We start from the raw sequence: 14,037 nt of genomic DNA on the forward strand, positions 1-14,037 counted from the left end.
AATGCTCATCAAAACAGGAAGGAAACAGATTTTAAATGTTCTCCAATCTATTTTGCAAGCCATTCTGAAGCCTGAGTATGTGTTTCTCTTTGAACATTTTCTCATAGGGACAGCATGTAAGCACAAACTTGGCCTCTTTATAAAATTAACTGTGCTTCAAGTATTTAGAAAAGAACACAAAATGGCAATCAATATTTTGCACAAAGCAGGCATTTTTCAAGATTTGCTCTCAACACAACCAGATGTGACACAGGTCTATTATTAGCAGGAATTTTAGCAATGTTATGTCAAAATGAAACAACATCAAAGCATCAAATTATTCTCAAACAGAAGGTTTTTCAAGCACACTGGTGGGGCAGGCCTCAGAAAGCTCCCCGTGGTTACATGCAATTTTACAGCCAGCCACTTGGCATACAAGCATACCGGTAGTTCCAACCATGCATAAAGGGGAGATTTAGGTTAGAAGCTGGGCAGAAACCCTTTGCTCAAAGGGCAGTGCGGCCCCGGCACTGCTGCCCAGAGAGCTGTAGGTGCCCCATTCTTAGAGATGCCCAAGGCTCTGGATGGGGCCCTGGGCAGCCTGAGCTGGTGGGGGGCAACCAGTCCACGGCAGGGTGTTGGAACTGAATGGGCTTTTAAATCCCCTCCAATCCAACCATTTTGTGAGTCTGACATTTCCTAGGGCAAGCAACCCAAGATGGCAGACAGTCACAGTGAGGGACCCTTGATGGTTACATGCATGAATACATACATGCTGAAGGCCACACTAAGCCCTTCATTTCCTATCCTTCCACAGAAGGATGCAATCATCCCAGCAGGGTGAATGCTTGCCCAGTCCAACAAGAGGGCCACACATTAGAAGAGGCAGAGCTCACTCTCTGATGCTCCAAAGTCCTGAGGAAAGGGAGGAGACTGAGGGATTCTCCTCACCACAACACTAAGTTTCATGCATTCCTGGTAAACACTGAGCTGCAATATGCACCAATCTTCTAATTCCTAACAGCACCATAAAAACTCAAGATACACATCTACATGCCACCCAGACAAAGCAAACTAATCAACCAGTCCCTGAATTGTTGTTACAAGTTAATCCATCTATTTCTTCAAAGAACCATGAGACAGTCTTGCCTGCATTTTCTAAGCATGTTAACAAAGATCTTGAAAGCCATGCGAATGGGAGTGCCCTCCTCTAGAATGCTATAACAAACCTACACCTAAGATCCCAGGCAGAGTAACTGAATCCTAGTGGCTTAACAAAGTTTCAGTTACTCTGGGATCTTACTACTGCCCCAATAATTATTAATAGCATGTTACTGCACTGTGATACCCATGTACATGAAGTGACACAAACACACAGTGTTTAATTAAAAGCTTTAACAGAGTGAAGTTGCCTTCAGGTGGAATATAGACAACCTGCACAACAAATAGGGCTGTAGATGTGCAGCGTGATTAAGTCCCAATATTACTGACTCACAGTAGAAAACATGGACATCTGCATAATATTGTTAGTTTCTCTATACATCACAGGTTCCCAGTTAGGAAAAACAAGATCAACCTTCAGTGAAACCAACTTTCAAATTGGAGTCACTGTCCCTGGAGGCGTTCAAAGAAACATGTAGATGTGGCACTGCGGGATGTGGTTTAGCGAGCATGGTGGTGATGGGTTGGTGGTTGGTGATCTTAGAGATCTTTTCCAATTTTAATGATTCTGTGATTCTACTCTGAAAAGTGACCTGCGTGTCCATTTAACTAATCTTTTCAGTATATTCTCTTGGTAAAATTTTCATTTAGAAACACCTGATGCACACTTACTACTGTGAGTAGACCATATTTATTACCATTAGAAGTGTATTTAAGTGATATGCAGCATTTGGCTCACTCCAGCACTGACCTGAACTGTGTCTAAGCTGCACTCATTTCAAATTGGGTTGAAGCCAAAGCTTCTGGAGACCGAACTTGTTTCTTTTCTGATCCCTCAGCCAGCAGGAACAATGAATTATTTAACAATAAAAATCAGAGCAGACTGCTCAGACACATAACTCCAGATCATCACAAGTCATCATCACAAGTCATCACCACCACCTCTTCTGGCAGCCCAGAATCACAGGGGAAGAAAGGCACCCTGGCTATTATGCCGTTCTCTGAGGAACAGCTCTGATTCAAGGACAGAAACTGGCACCACCTAAGCTACAGGATATCCCTACTCCTCCCCAGGTTCCCTGACCAACAGAAACCCCGTGATCCACCAATGGTACTACTGCTCCACGCAAGTACAGGCAGGGTTGGCACCTGTCAGATGACAGCTGAACAGAACAATGCACCTTCACCCACATGACAAAAAAAAAAAAAAAAAAATCACAGTTTATATCCAAGTGGAATTTAATACAAGTACACCATCTTACCAAGTCCAGAGAATGCAGCCTAATATTAAACACTCCTCAGGTCTTTTGTGCTCAAGGTATTATTCCTCAATCAAAACATTTACTAAGTGTCACAGGGATAAGGAATTAGCTGCTAGATGTGCTTACCAAGATTAAATATTCCACCAAGGAACTTGATGAACACAAAGCACGTGGGGAGCTTTGGAAGCAGTACAGCCCAGAGCACGTAGCTCTACAGGATGGGACCACTAAAGCTGAGATACGAACTGGTGAGAAATGAAGGAACTTTATTTCTATAAACGTCCCTTGCCTAAAGGTCTGACCTGCCACACAAAACAAGCAGAAAACAGCGAGCAGTGCAAGATATTCCAGTTGTTCCAGACCAAGTCAGATGAGTTTAGCAGGGTTTATTAGCTTGGTCTTGCTGCAACACCAGTGAGAGGGAAAAGTAGTCACAAGACAGCAGTGCACAGCAGGAACTACAAGGAACACTGAATCACAGAATGGCCAGGGTTGGAAGGGACCTGATGGATCATGAATCTCCAACCCCTCTGTCACATGCAGGGCCACCAACCTCCCCATTTAATACCAGACCAGGCTGCCCAGGGCCCCATCCAATCTGGCCTTGAACACCTCCACAACCTCCCTGGGCAGCTGTTCCAGCACCTCACCACTCTCACAGTAAATAACTTCCCCCTGACATCCAACCTAAATCTTCCCTCCCTCACCTTCAAACCATTTCCCCTTGTCCTGCAGTTATCTACCCTTTCAAAGAGTTGATTCCCCTCCTGTTTGTAGGCCCCCTTTAAGCACTGAAAGGTGCAATGAGGTCATCCCGCAGCCCTCTTTTCTCCAGGCTGAACAAGCCCAGAGAATAGCATTCAGCAGAGCTATTTGTGTATATACAAATGCTTCCTACTCTGCAAAGCAAACCTCTGCTAAAAGAAGGTTGAAAATGATGATCAACACCAAAGCCTCATTAGCTGAACCAAAAGGCAACACACCTGTCTTCAGGCTACAATCAGTGTTAACAACGCTTGAACTCCACCTCTGGTGTTAGTCAGGCTTGTGAGGTCAGGTACAGCACCACAAGCAATTGTTTCACTCTCTGCTGTCCTCTTAGTTCCATCTACTCACGTTCACGGGGGGAGAACTCCAAAGGCCACGTCCACATCATGTCGGTCTGGGCCTTGTCCAAGGTCACCTCCCGTTTGGGGCAGTTTTGAAAGACAGTGTGGAACAGCAAACATAGGTGAGCATCACTGTATGACAGAAGAAGAGAAAAATCATTCTCCCCACTAAGTCCAAATCCTTATGAAGAGCTCAAGCTTGGGATTTTGTTATTGCAAGCTAATAACCGTGGAGTGCCATCCTGACATCTTTCAAGGCTACCAGGTCTATCTGTCCTCCAAACAAGCTGGGGAAAGACACAGAGAGATCCCCGGGCACTCGGTAACAGCGCGAAGCCGGGCTGTAAGCGGGGGGCTGCGCAGTGAGGTGTGAGCAGCAACGCCTGCACTCCCGCAGCCGGGGCTCTACCGCAGCCCGGGCTCACGCCGGGCGGGGACGGGAGCGGAGGAATCGATCATGGCACGGCAGGCGATTACCTTCGCATCAGCGCGGTCAGAACCCCAGCAGCCCCGCCGTGCCTGGAGGCGCACGGACGCAGCCAAGCCTCCGGTAACCACAAGGCCACCCGCTCTTTGTTCGTGCTCTTCAAAGCGCACGTCGTTACGCGGTTTCTCTCCCCCCAAACCCGTATCCCCGCTCTCCTACCTGCCCGCCCCGCGGCGGAGACCGCACCGACACCCCCGCCTTCGGTGAAGTCCCCGGCCGGGGTCAGGGACCGACCGCCCCCCCGCTCCGGGCGCCGCCGGCTCGCACTCACCGTCCGTCGCCACGGCCGCAGCGGCGCGGCCCGACTTCCCGATGGCGGCGGCCGGGGACTCGGAGCTCGGCCCGGGGAGGGGACGCGCTGACCGACCCCCACGGCACCTCCCCGCCGCCCGCCTCGCCGCGGGGGGAGCCCCCGGGCCGCGCCGAGGGGGTCCCGGCCCCGCCGCCTTCTCGTCGCACGCAGCCGTGAGGGCTGAAGGCGGCGGCGCGGCTTTCCGCAGGAGCGGGGCTCCGTACCAGCCCGCACCCCATAACCGCTGCCCGCAGCCCCGGGGCGCGCAACGGAACTCGGACAAAAGGCAGTTGGGGAGGTTCGTCGGTTTCGCCCCGTCTCTCCCAAAATGCTGCGCGACTTCCAACGCCTCGAGGTGCCCCGGGACCTCCCGACGAGGCAGAGATGTGTGGAGAACGCAGCAGGGCGGCTGAGGGCTGGCTGACCGCCGAGAGCTTTTCCAACCTTAGCGTTCCAATTCGTTTCTTCACGTTGCTGTGACCTGGAAGGGTCTACACACTACATAGCTATGAAGTCTCTTACAATCACTCTCAAACCTTTCCCATGCTAATCTTTCATAGTCTATTTTTTTTTACTTCTGTTTGGATTCTTCTAGAGGTGATGTTCACAATACCTTTTGCACTTACCTTCACTTGGTTGGGCCTTGCTGATTTTTCCACTGCAATGAAAATGATAGTGCAAAATGTCTTCCACTTAAGGTTTCTAAAGTTTCTAAACTGATGGCACCTGAGCATTTCAAAGTACAGCCCCGTTACGCTTGGAAACACATTCAAATGCCCACACAGAGGATCCTTTAGCTTTGCTCTACAAGTGGAGATTACTACGGTATGAATACCATTCTTCAGTCAATTTCATTTTTGGCTTTTTAATAAAGCGCTTCCTTCTTGTCCATAAATGAGGGTTTTAGTGCAGTACTGCTGCTTAATGATTAATTTTTCCAGTGTCCAACTTTTGTCACTGAGGCCTGCTCCTCCTTACCAACTAATGCATTCAATACCTGCCCTTTTTATATTCCAACCCTTTATCTTTTCACTTAAGAGTTCCTTCATCTAGGTAAAGGCACTTTCATTCCTTTGGGCTCTGAAATAACTACCACACTAATTCACTCAATGTAGACCCCTTTTATGCCAAAAAATGGTTTTGTATCTCTATTTATTCCTGTAGAAAAGGACACCTGAAACTCATTGGCCTTTCTTGACAGATTGTGTTTTTTTTTTGCAGCTGTGTTCAACTGGAGAAAATACAAAAGAGAATAATTACTCACTTTAGGGTTTTTTTTTTTAAATTATCAATGGTCATACGAGAGTATTTAAACCTTTGGCCTTACAGGGCTGAATGGTGACACAAATGCTAGAGGATGTTACTGTTTACAGAAAATACTCCAGCTAATGATTCTCAGTCTTTTTGCTGTTCCTGCAGTACTGTTGCCTAGCAATTGTTTCCCCATCCTGTACCTTTTCCTAGTGCTAAGCTTCATGTTTATTTCCATTCCTACTTCTTTCCACATCACTGCTCCAATTGATAAAGATCATTTTGAATTCTACTCCTGCCTTTGTACAGCTTGGTGTCACCTGCAAAATAAAATAAAATAAAATAAAATAAATCAATAAACATGCACTGTATTTCCTCATTCAAATATACAGCAAAGCCAGATCTGCTGGAGACTGAATACAATAAAAGGCTTATCACCAAGTTCATTTCCCACACCTATAGGAACCTTGATAAATACTGCTGAATTTGCATGCTATAAAATGTAGCAAGTAAACAGTGAGAAATAATTTATTGTACAAATACAGGCAAGTATTTTGTGAGCTGTTCTTTCAAGAGTGTCTGCTAAAAAGTCACTGCAAGTCAACATGAGTTCCAAGAGATTACTCGCATTATACAAACTAAATACAAGAAGGAACCATCTTCTCCCTCTTCTCATCTCATACAGTGCATAGCAACTTCTTCTCTCACAGGAATCATCAGCCAGGTGAATAAAGGCACCAGGTGCCGTACCATGAGACTGCTGAAGTACAGCAATCAGCACCAGTATTCCAGTGTCAGCTGTAGTTCTGGTCCCAGCCAGTTCCTGTTGTACATCCAGTGGAATCCAAACAAGCACTCTGTGTTACACGTGATGTTGACATTTTGGCATTACAATTCACATTCATGTTCTCCAACTGGATTCTAATGCCGTCTTCTCCTCTTGGGGAGAGGTACTTCTGAAAGGAAATAAAGAGACTATTCTGACAAACTTTTCAATCTATCTTCCTCCTGGGAATAATTAAAGTAGAAATAATTCTGCCCAGAAGAAGGAAATGAATTAGATGAGCTCCTGAGATTCCCTCAGGAATCCCTCTCTGCATGACTTTAAATATGAAAAAAAATCTTTCTAGATTCTATGGCATATTATCATTCAAAATATTAAATGAAATCCCATTGATTAACAACGTACTGTCCTTTCAAACTTATTCAACTTTAAGAGCTTTCTGTTCCTCACAAACATCTTTAATATGGAACACTTACTTACACATAAGTTTGCTTATGGGTATTTTTTAATGCTTCAAAACTTACTGGTAAAACTATTCAAAGAACTGAAGAACGCCCCTGACTTAGAGACAAAACATCATGACAGCTTGGAGGAGGAACAAATAACATCATGTACAATATAAAATACACCATTGTGCCTTCAACCTGTCTGTAAGTTGAATGAATTGAAATTGTCTACAGCTAACTATGGTGATCAGAGGATGTACTACTTTGCTATTAATGTATTTTGTTATTATTCTCTCTTGTATGAAAATAATCTTTTGTTACATACAGTTTTTGACATTAAGTGTATCCCTCACACTCATCTATGCTGTCAGACCTTTACAGAAGTTGCACTTATCCCCTTGTTTCCCTTTAAATAATCTAATTAAATTCCATTCTTTCAGGCTAACAGCAAGTATCTCTGGTCGAGCTCTTAAGTCTGCCTTCCTTTTGTAAGCAGGATCTATCAGACTATCAATGAACTGCCAATGGAAATAATTTTACGTACAATAAACATGACACCCAGGATTCTGCCATCACGTTTGTTTGTAACAAACTATCAGAGCCAAGCTTCGGTTTTGATGTAACAATTTACAGGATGAAAACTAACCTAGTTTTTGCAAGAAGGCAAAAGCAAAGTGGTCCAAGACACCAATTTTAGTTTTAAAAAAAAAAAATTACAGCATAGTATAGAGCAATTAACAAAACAAGTTTACAGTCTCTTAGAATTTCAATCATGATACCTTCTGTATCTGAGCTATCTTCTTCTGTGATTACAGGCATCCCGATATGGTGAGTAACAGTTTCCTTTTCTGCTTGCATCTGGCCTGCAGACAGATTTTTTTAGGAGAAAAAGTCAGCTTTGAGGTTTTTTTTGTTTTGTTTTTTTTTTAATTAATATTAGTTTGTTTTTTCACTTCTGTATCTTAGCTTCAATAGTTAGAAGACTGTTCTCTTGTACCTGTATTGACTTTCCAGTCAAAGGTTGTGGAGAAACACCTGTTGCCCAGTATCTTCATATGGCTCACTAGAAAAACGCTCCATAACAAGTAACTAACAATATTAATCACCAGCTCAGTTCAGAGAGTATTCAAAATTCCTCTCCTTATTCTCTCTCCAATACTACATCTACTGTTCTGAAGTGAAGCAAAGCCAACATAGCCTAATGCCCACCTCTGAAGTGGGCTGAATTTTCTCAGAAACTAAGCACATCATAAGACACTTTGGAACTTTGAAATCATTGAGTTCAAGATGGTTTATTCAAAACTACTTCACTGCTCAATTTTAGTTAACCTTTAATAAACAGTAAGTCAAATGAAAGACTGAGATGGCTAAGCAACTTTTATCAGTTAGAAATTGGACGTAGGAAAGCTGACTTACTTCAGAAAACAAAAGCCATTTCCCCTGCCTTCAGAACTGGCAGATAGAGATGAAAGTAATATCTTTCAAGTCCATAGGAAAAAGAAAAAGAAAAAAAAAAAAAAAGATGCACAAGCAGGGATGTGCAAATACTTGGAAAATAAGTAAGTGCAAAAAACTATACCAATCCAATTTCTTGAGATCCATAAATGAATCATCCACAACCTCTCTGTGCAACCTGTTCCATTGTCTCACCACCCTTACAGTAAAGAATTTCTTCTTAAATGCAATGGAAAAAAACCTCTGATTTCCAGAGAACCTCTTTTCTCTGCTGGCTGTGGTCTCCTACTGCTTTTTTTACTTCGTTTTGGAGATTTCCCATAATCCAATCCCGATTCAGAAGATTCTAGTATTACTTGACGATGTCTTCTGGATTTGGAGGCCTAGAAGGTAAATATATGTAAGAATTATGAAAAAAAAAAAAGTTAAACTGCTATAGCTGTGTGTTACTGAACGTCACTTAGTGCTCCATTCATAAGTCTGAACTGCTCTACAGCCAGAGCTCTGTTTCATTTCATAATGAATTCTCCAATAAACAATTTAAATAAACAAAGGACGATGCAATGTTTGTCATAGGTCTGCCATAAGAAAGATAATTCAATAATATTTTACAAGTAGTACTTAGAGAAACAATGTTCCAAAAATTTCCAATTGGCTTTAAACCCCCAAGTTCCATTTTCACAAGGATTTTCACAGCTTCAAACATCTGAGCCTCGAGGAACCACTAAACTCAAGTACTTCTTAATTCCATTTACTTAAAATTCCATCTATTAAAAACAGAGCACTGACATGAAAAGATACCTTGTAAATGAAAACCTCCAGGCACAGACCACACTGGCATTGCTTCCATAAATCTGACAAGAATAATAAGAACCTCACATTTCCCCTATGTGTTAGATATGGAAACCAGAACATTCAAAAGCTGTATTATAGAGTGCAATTTTAACTGCTTCCTTTCTGATCAATTGTCTACATTGTTAGTATTTAAATTATCATTTAAAATAACTACATCTCTACCATCAAATTTTATACCTACCTCAACAACTGCAGAATAAGACTTGTTTTTGATTCTAGCCAAAGCATCTGCTCTTTCAGAACCCTGCAAAGAAACAAAAGGATTACTCAGGAAAAGGTTTCATTTTCTATTACAGTAACATTAAAATGAACTCTTAAACCAGACTTCAGCAGTATTTCATTATTGTATTGCTGTAATTCCATAATAAATGGTGACAAATTGTTTCTTAAATAAAGTTCAAGTTCCATTAAGAATGCAAAGTTTAATTTGGTTGCCTTCAGTTCCACAGCTCAAGAACAGAAAATAAAATTTGAGACTTCACTTCTTAGTCAAATTCACAGTTGAAACAAGCAGGCAGTTACAATACAAGAGAATTTTACATCATTAAAAAGTAGTTATTGCATTTAGGCGAAACTCTGGGAGGAATCACAAAGGTGTTTGGCCAAGAAAATACAGCTCTTTCCCTTCCTTACCTGAAAGGGGCCATATCTTTTTACTACAAGCATCCCAGAACTATCACAGCAGTGACTGCTCGAAGCTTAACAGAAAAAAACACAATTTAAAATAAAAATCCCAACTCTGCTAATTATTCCTGGAACTTACTTTGACTCTGTCAAGCCCTGGAATGACAGGAAAAACCCACCTCACCTATGACATTAAGTTAAGAAATTAACAGATTCTGCCCGTGCAGTGTAGCAAACAAGTTCATTTTTCTTACTTCTGATCTTAGCGAAGTTCCTTCTTCCACTCTGTTTGGCATTTCATCAGCTTCTTTAGCTTTTAGTAACAATTTCTGAAAAACACACAAAACAGAATATTTTTAAAATGTCGGTCATTCACAAAGCAGTAACCACATGTGCCCCTTTTCTTCACTAATCTTACATTACAGCCTTTCCTTGACCACAAACTGCTACAGAGGTATGGTTATTCTAATACCATCCACAAATCACACATTCCAGGGCAAACATTTCTGTTATCATACAGCCAGTATCACATACAAGTCACCATCCTTTACCCCACACCATAACCCTGAGTTTTACTCACTCCATGTCTTCAGTGTTCCAGTTCTTAGACTGAGATTCCCACCCTATGCCAGTTCTTACACTCTCACATAATCTGTTAAATCGCCACAGCACAGTGGTTGGTATTACCTACCAATCTTTTTTGCTGCCATTCCTGATGTTCCAAAGCCATGTTTTTAAGAGAAACTACAAATTCATCTTTTATCAAGCTCAGGGCCTTGTCTGGCTGGGATTTGTCAGCTGATATGGCACATTTCATTTTCTGATAGTGCTCATGAATATTCATCAGTTCCTAAAACAGGAAAAGAGGCACTTTTCAGGAAAAAGATTACAGCAGTAAAGTGATATGAGTTCTCACTGAAGAAAACCAAGATTATATAACCTAAGGACACCACCGAATTAGCAGAAGTGTTAGAAATAGATTATTTATATGTTTCATTTCAGAGAGCCTAGAAGTAATATTACCTAGCACTTCCCCATCAGCACACCAAATAAGCAAAAGAAGAAAGAGTACCTATTGTTTAAACTAAGAAGGAAGTCTCAGTGATACCAAGGATCAGATCTCAAGGAGGTCTCCTTTTTTCATTTCTTCAGAGGAATCACTTCACAGCCTTCTCACGCCAACATTTCAGAGATAACTTTTTTAAGCAAGGATCTACTGAGTTACAATGTACAATGCAAGCTACAGCCTGCTTGAATCATTGTTTTGTTTTGTTAGATTTTTTGTTTGTTTGTTTTTTTACAGAAATATTTTGTATGTCTAAGAAAACCAAGTTTTAAAAGGAAAAATAAAGGTTAGATAAGGCTATAACCTTGTAGATGATTAAGGTCTTATTATCTGTAATCTGCAGACACAACAACAAACCTGCTTTTCCCAACTCAACATTTTTCTTTTTTTTCCTTCACCCCTCTCTCCCCCCTCCCCCAGGTGACACTTGGCCATTTTTCTCTTTATCATTTACATCTTACTGAGGCAAAGCCAGAAAACATAGGAACATGTGGTACAGGTACCACATGGTAACAACAGGTACAAAAGTTCTTCCCAATTAAATACTGTGCTTCTGAATATTCAAAAAAATTGCTAAGACAGACTATCACCTTAGTCTGCATTCCATAAGAAAGACATAAAGGACTATCTTGGACTAATTAGAGAATGTATAGCTTTTCAATAACAGAAAAAAAAAAACAAAACAAACATCACAGTTTAAAGTTACTGTACCTCCAATACATCATTCGTGATGAGGCTGCTTACTCTGTTACTTGGATCTTTAAATTCTTCTTTACATTCATTTTCCTGGATCTTTTTCTTAGTTCTGTAGTTTAGCTAAAGCAGGAGACAAGGCTTTGTAACTTGAATGGCCAACTTAAACCACCCTACTCTTGAGAGTTTTAGCTGCATATCTAACAATCAAGAGATGCTGAAAGGCATAAAACTATCTCATCATCAACAGCATGCATCTTTATAGCCAAGTGCTCAACCAGCACTTTAAAAAAAATTATTCCCTACTCAAGAATTTAAACCAGCCCTCTAACTCAGGAGCTCAACACTTCCATAAATCATACAACATCTCAAATTGTAAGAAGATTAGATACTAAAAAAAATTTTCAGGTGAGAAACATGGTACACTCAAACATCTTCTAAGCTTTATGTTGTGTACCCAGTCACATAAAGCACAGTGTCAAGCACACCAGTGCTGTTGGACTGCCAGCCATTAAAAACTGAAGATATTTTATTAAAAATGGTAGGTTGTTAACAAAATAACTCACTGGCTTTGGCATTGCTGTGAAATGGAATGCTCTGGCACGACGCAGTGTCCTAAAGATGTATGCTGCATCATAATGCTGGGAATCTATCAGATCCTGTTGAAAGCTCTGGACTTCAGGCCAATCCTTGAGTGCAATCCTGATCTGCAACAAATCAGTTGTGTACTGTTACACTGCCATGCTCAAGAAAGTCTCTCTCATTTCTTGCTTTCCATCCTCCCATCTGCTCATTTTCACTCTAAGACACCTTCTTGGATGATTCCTGTACTCTCCAACATTCACTGTGTAACAGTGGCTTTAAAATTGCCTAAATTCATCTCTGTAAAATGACTCCTCTAAAATTAAGATTGAGATGTAATGACATCACTGTAGAATACTTTGTTTCCTGTGTAAGGAATTTGGACTCAGTTGTGCATATGCACACAACATACACAACTGTTTCTGCACAAACTACTTGCACTGATTTTCTAACTCATTTCTATAGCAATCTCCTCTCCTAAAGGCAGTAAGAAGGCACGTATTGCTCAGACGTTCAAACTTTCCACCTATTTACAAATTCTACTTCTAGTTAACGGGAATTGGAAATAATTTAACCAGTCTTCATTTTGTTGAAATTCTAATAAACAACTGAGGCTGTCATGGAGTTCTCTCTACATTTGACGAGAATATTCTAGCCTTCCACTGACTGTGGAGAAAGACCTTGGTGTCCTGGTGGACAATAGGATGTTCCATGAGCCAACAATGTGCCCCTGTGGCCAAGAAGGCCAATGGCGTCATGGGGTGTATTAAAAAGAGCGTGGCCAGCAGGTCAAGGGAGGTTATCCTTCCCCTTCTGCTCTGCTTTAGTGGAGCACTGTGTCCAGTTCTGGGCTCCCCAGTTCATGAACGACAGGGAACTTTTGGAGAGAGGATAGCAAAGAGCCACAGAGATGAATGGGGGATGGAACATCTGTATGAGGAAAGACTGAGAGACCTGGGACTGTTCAGCCCGGAAAAGAGAAGACTGAGAGGTGATTTCATCACTGTTCATAATGTCTAAAGTGTGAGAGTCAAACAGATGGTTGCAGGCTCTTTCCAGTGGTGCCCAGCGACAGAACAAGTGGCAATGGGCACAAACTGGAACACAGGAACTTCCATACAAACATAAGGAAGAGCTTCTTTACTATAATGCTGACAAATAATCTCAGCAACCCTTTCCAACCTTAGTAATGCCATGAAAACATCTCACGTCCCACACCTTCCGAGGAGGCTCAGTAAGTTACCTTTATTTTTGGCTGGCAGAGCTGCGTGTTGTAGAGCCCATACAGAAGGTACAGAGCACCGACTCGGATCTGGAAGGCATACGGCGGCAAAAAGTACTGCTGTGCCAGCTCTAACGTCTTCTTTGTGATCTTATTCCTCTCCAGAGCTCTCATTCTACCACTACAGCAAACAGAAAGGAGTACGCTGCAGCAAGCGACAGCAAAAGCACAGGTGTCACAGCATCCATAACGCAGCAGCAGCAAGGTTTAGGAACTTTAAAGCGTTACTCTTGATAACTCCACAGAGGGCTGTGCTCTGTGTTCTTAAGCAGCACAGCGTGTAGTAAATTAGATCCGGAATGAAAAAGGCAACAATCTACGTTATACTGTTTAATGCCAACCCACAAGGGCAAGGCAGGACAAGGCAGGGAAGGCCGATCACTCACTGGAAGATGGTGTGGAAGCGGCGCTCCCGCCACAGCTCAGCAAAGCGCTCGAAGCGGACGGTGTCGGCTTCCTGGAAGGCACCGAGCAGCGCCTCGCAGTCCTCCTGCAGCCCGGGCACGGCACTCATGGCCACAACTCACAGCTCACAGCTCAGCCCGCCGCCATTAACGCGCCCCGCGTCCTGTCAGGGCGCCTGCGCAGCTCCCGGCCATGCGCGCTGCTCCGCGCACGGGCTCTCCATGAGGGAGGGCGGCGGGGCTTGGCTGGGGTGCGTTGTGCCGGGTGCTCCCCGCATGCACTGCCACACGTAGGCGGGCGGGGA

At 42.7% G+C, this 14,037-nt stretch overlaps 2 protein-coding genes across 9 annotated transcripts in view; both read right to left on the reverse strand.

The window, feature by feature from the left end:
* The window catches only part of SYT16 (synaptotagmin 16), a 98,764-nt gene extending 95,121 nt beyond the window's left edge, over positions 1 to 3,643 (reverse strand). The window contains exon 1 of the mRNA XM_085225797.1: positions 3,519 to 3,643. The gene's annotated coding sequence lies outside the window, so the exon portion shown is untranslated. The remainder of the gene's footprint in view (positions 1 to 3,518) is intronic.
* Positions 1 to 13,862, reverse strand: part of SNAPC1 (small nuclear RNA activating complex polypeptide 1) — a 38,818-nt gene extending 24,956 nt beyond the window's left edge. For 2 of the 8 annotated variants that reach the window (XR_014883780.1, XR_014883779.1), the window contains exons 1-11: positions 13,715 to 13,862; positions 13,290 to 13,449; positions 12,031 to 12,171; positions 11,483 to 11,587; positions 10,397 to 10,555; positions 9,960 to 10,034; positions 9,263 to 9,325; positions 8,468 to 8,609; positions 7,551 to 7,634; positions 6,292 to 6,497; positions 3,519 to 5,861 (exon numbers count right to left, since the gene is read on the reverse strand). Coding sequence is in view for 3 of the 8 variants with exons in the window: in XM_085225798.1 (XP_085081924.1) it covers positions 6,463 to 6,497; positions 7,551 to 7,634; positions 8,468 to 8,609; positions 9,263 to 9,325; positions 9,960 to 10,034; positions 10,397 to 10,555; positions 11,483 to 11,587; positions 12,031 to 12,171; positions 13,290 to 13,449; positions 13,715 to 13,842 (1,092 nt within the window). In the remaining 5 variants the exon portion in view is untranslated. Of the gene's footprint in view, positions 1 to 2,651; positions 5,862 to 6,053; positions 6,498 to 7,550; positions 7,635 to 8,467; positions 8,610 to 9,262; positions 9,326 to 9,959; positions 10,035 to 10,396; positions 10,556 to 11,482; positions 11,588 to 12,030; positions 12,172 to 13,289; positions 13,450 to 13,714 lie in introns of those variants that run through there. The other 6 variants (XR_014883782.1, XR_014883781.1, XR_014883778.1 and 3 more) reach the window with 6 other exon arrangements.
* Positions 13,863 to 14,037: the final 175 nt, after the last annotated feature.

This window comes from Meleagris gallopavo, chromosome 5, assembly GCF_905368555.1.
Source record: "Meleagris gallopavo chromosome 5, MGAL_WU_HG_1.1, whole genome shotgun sequence".
Classification (NCBI taxonomy): domain Eukaryota; kingdom Metazoa; phylum Chordata; class Aves; order Galliformes; family Phasianidae; genus Meleagris; species Meleagris gallopavo.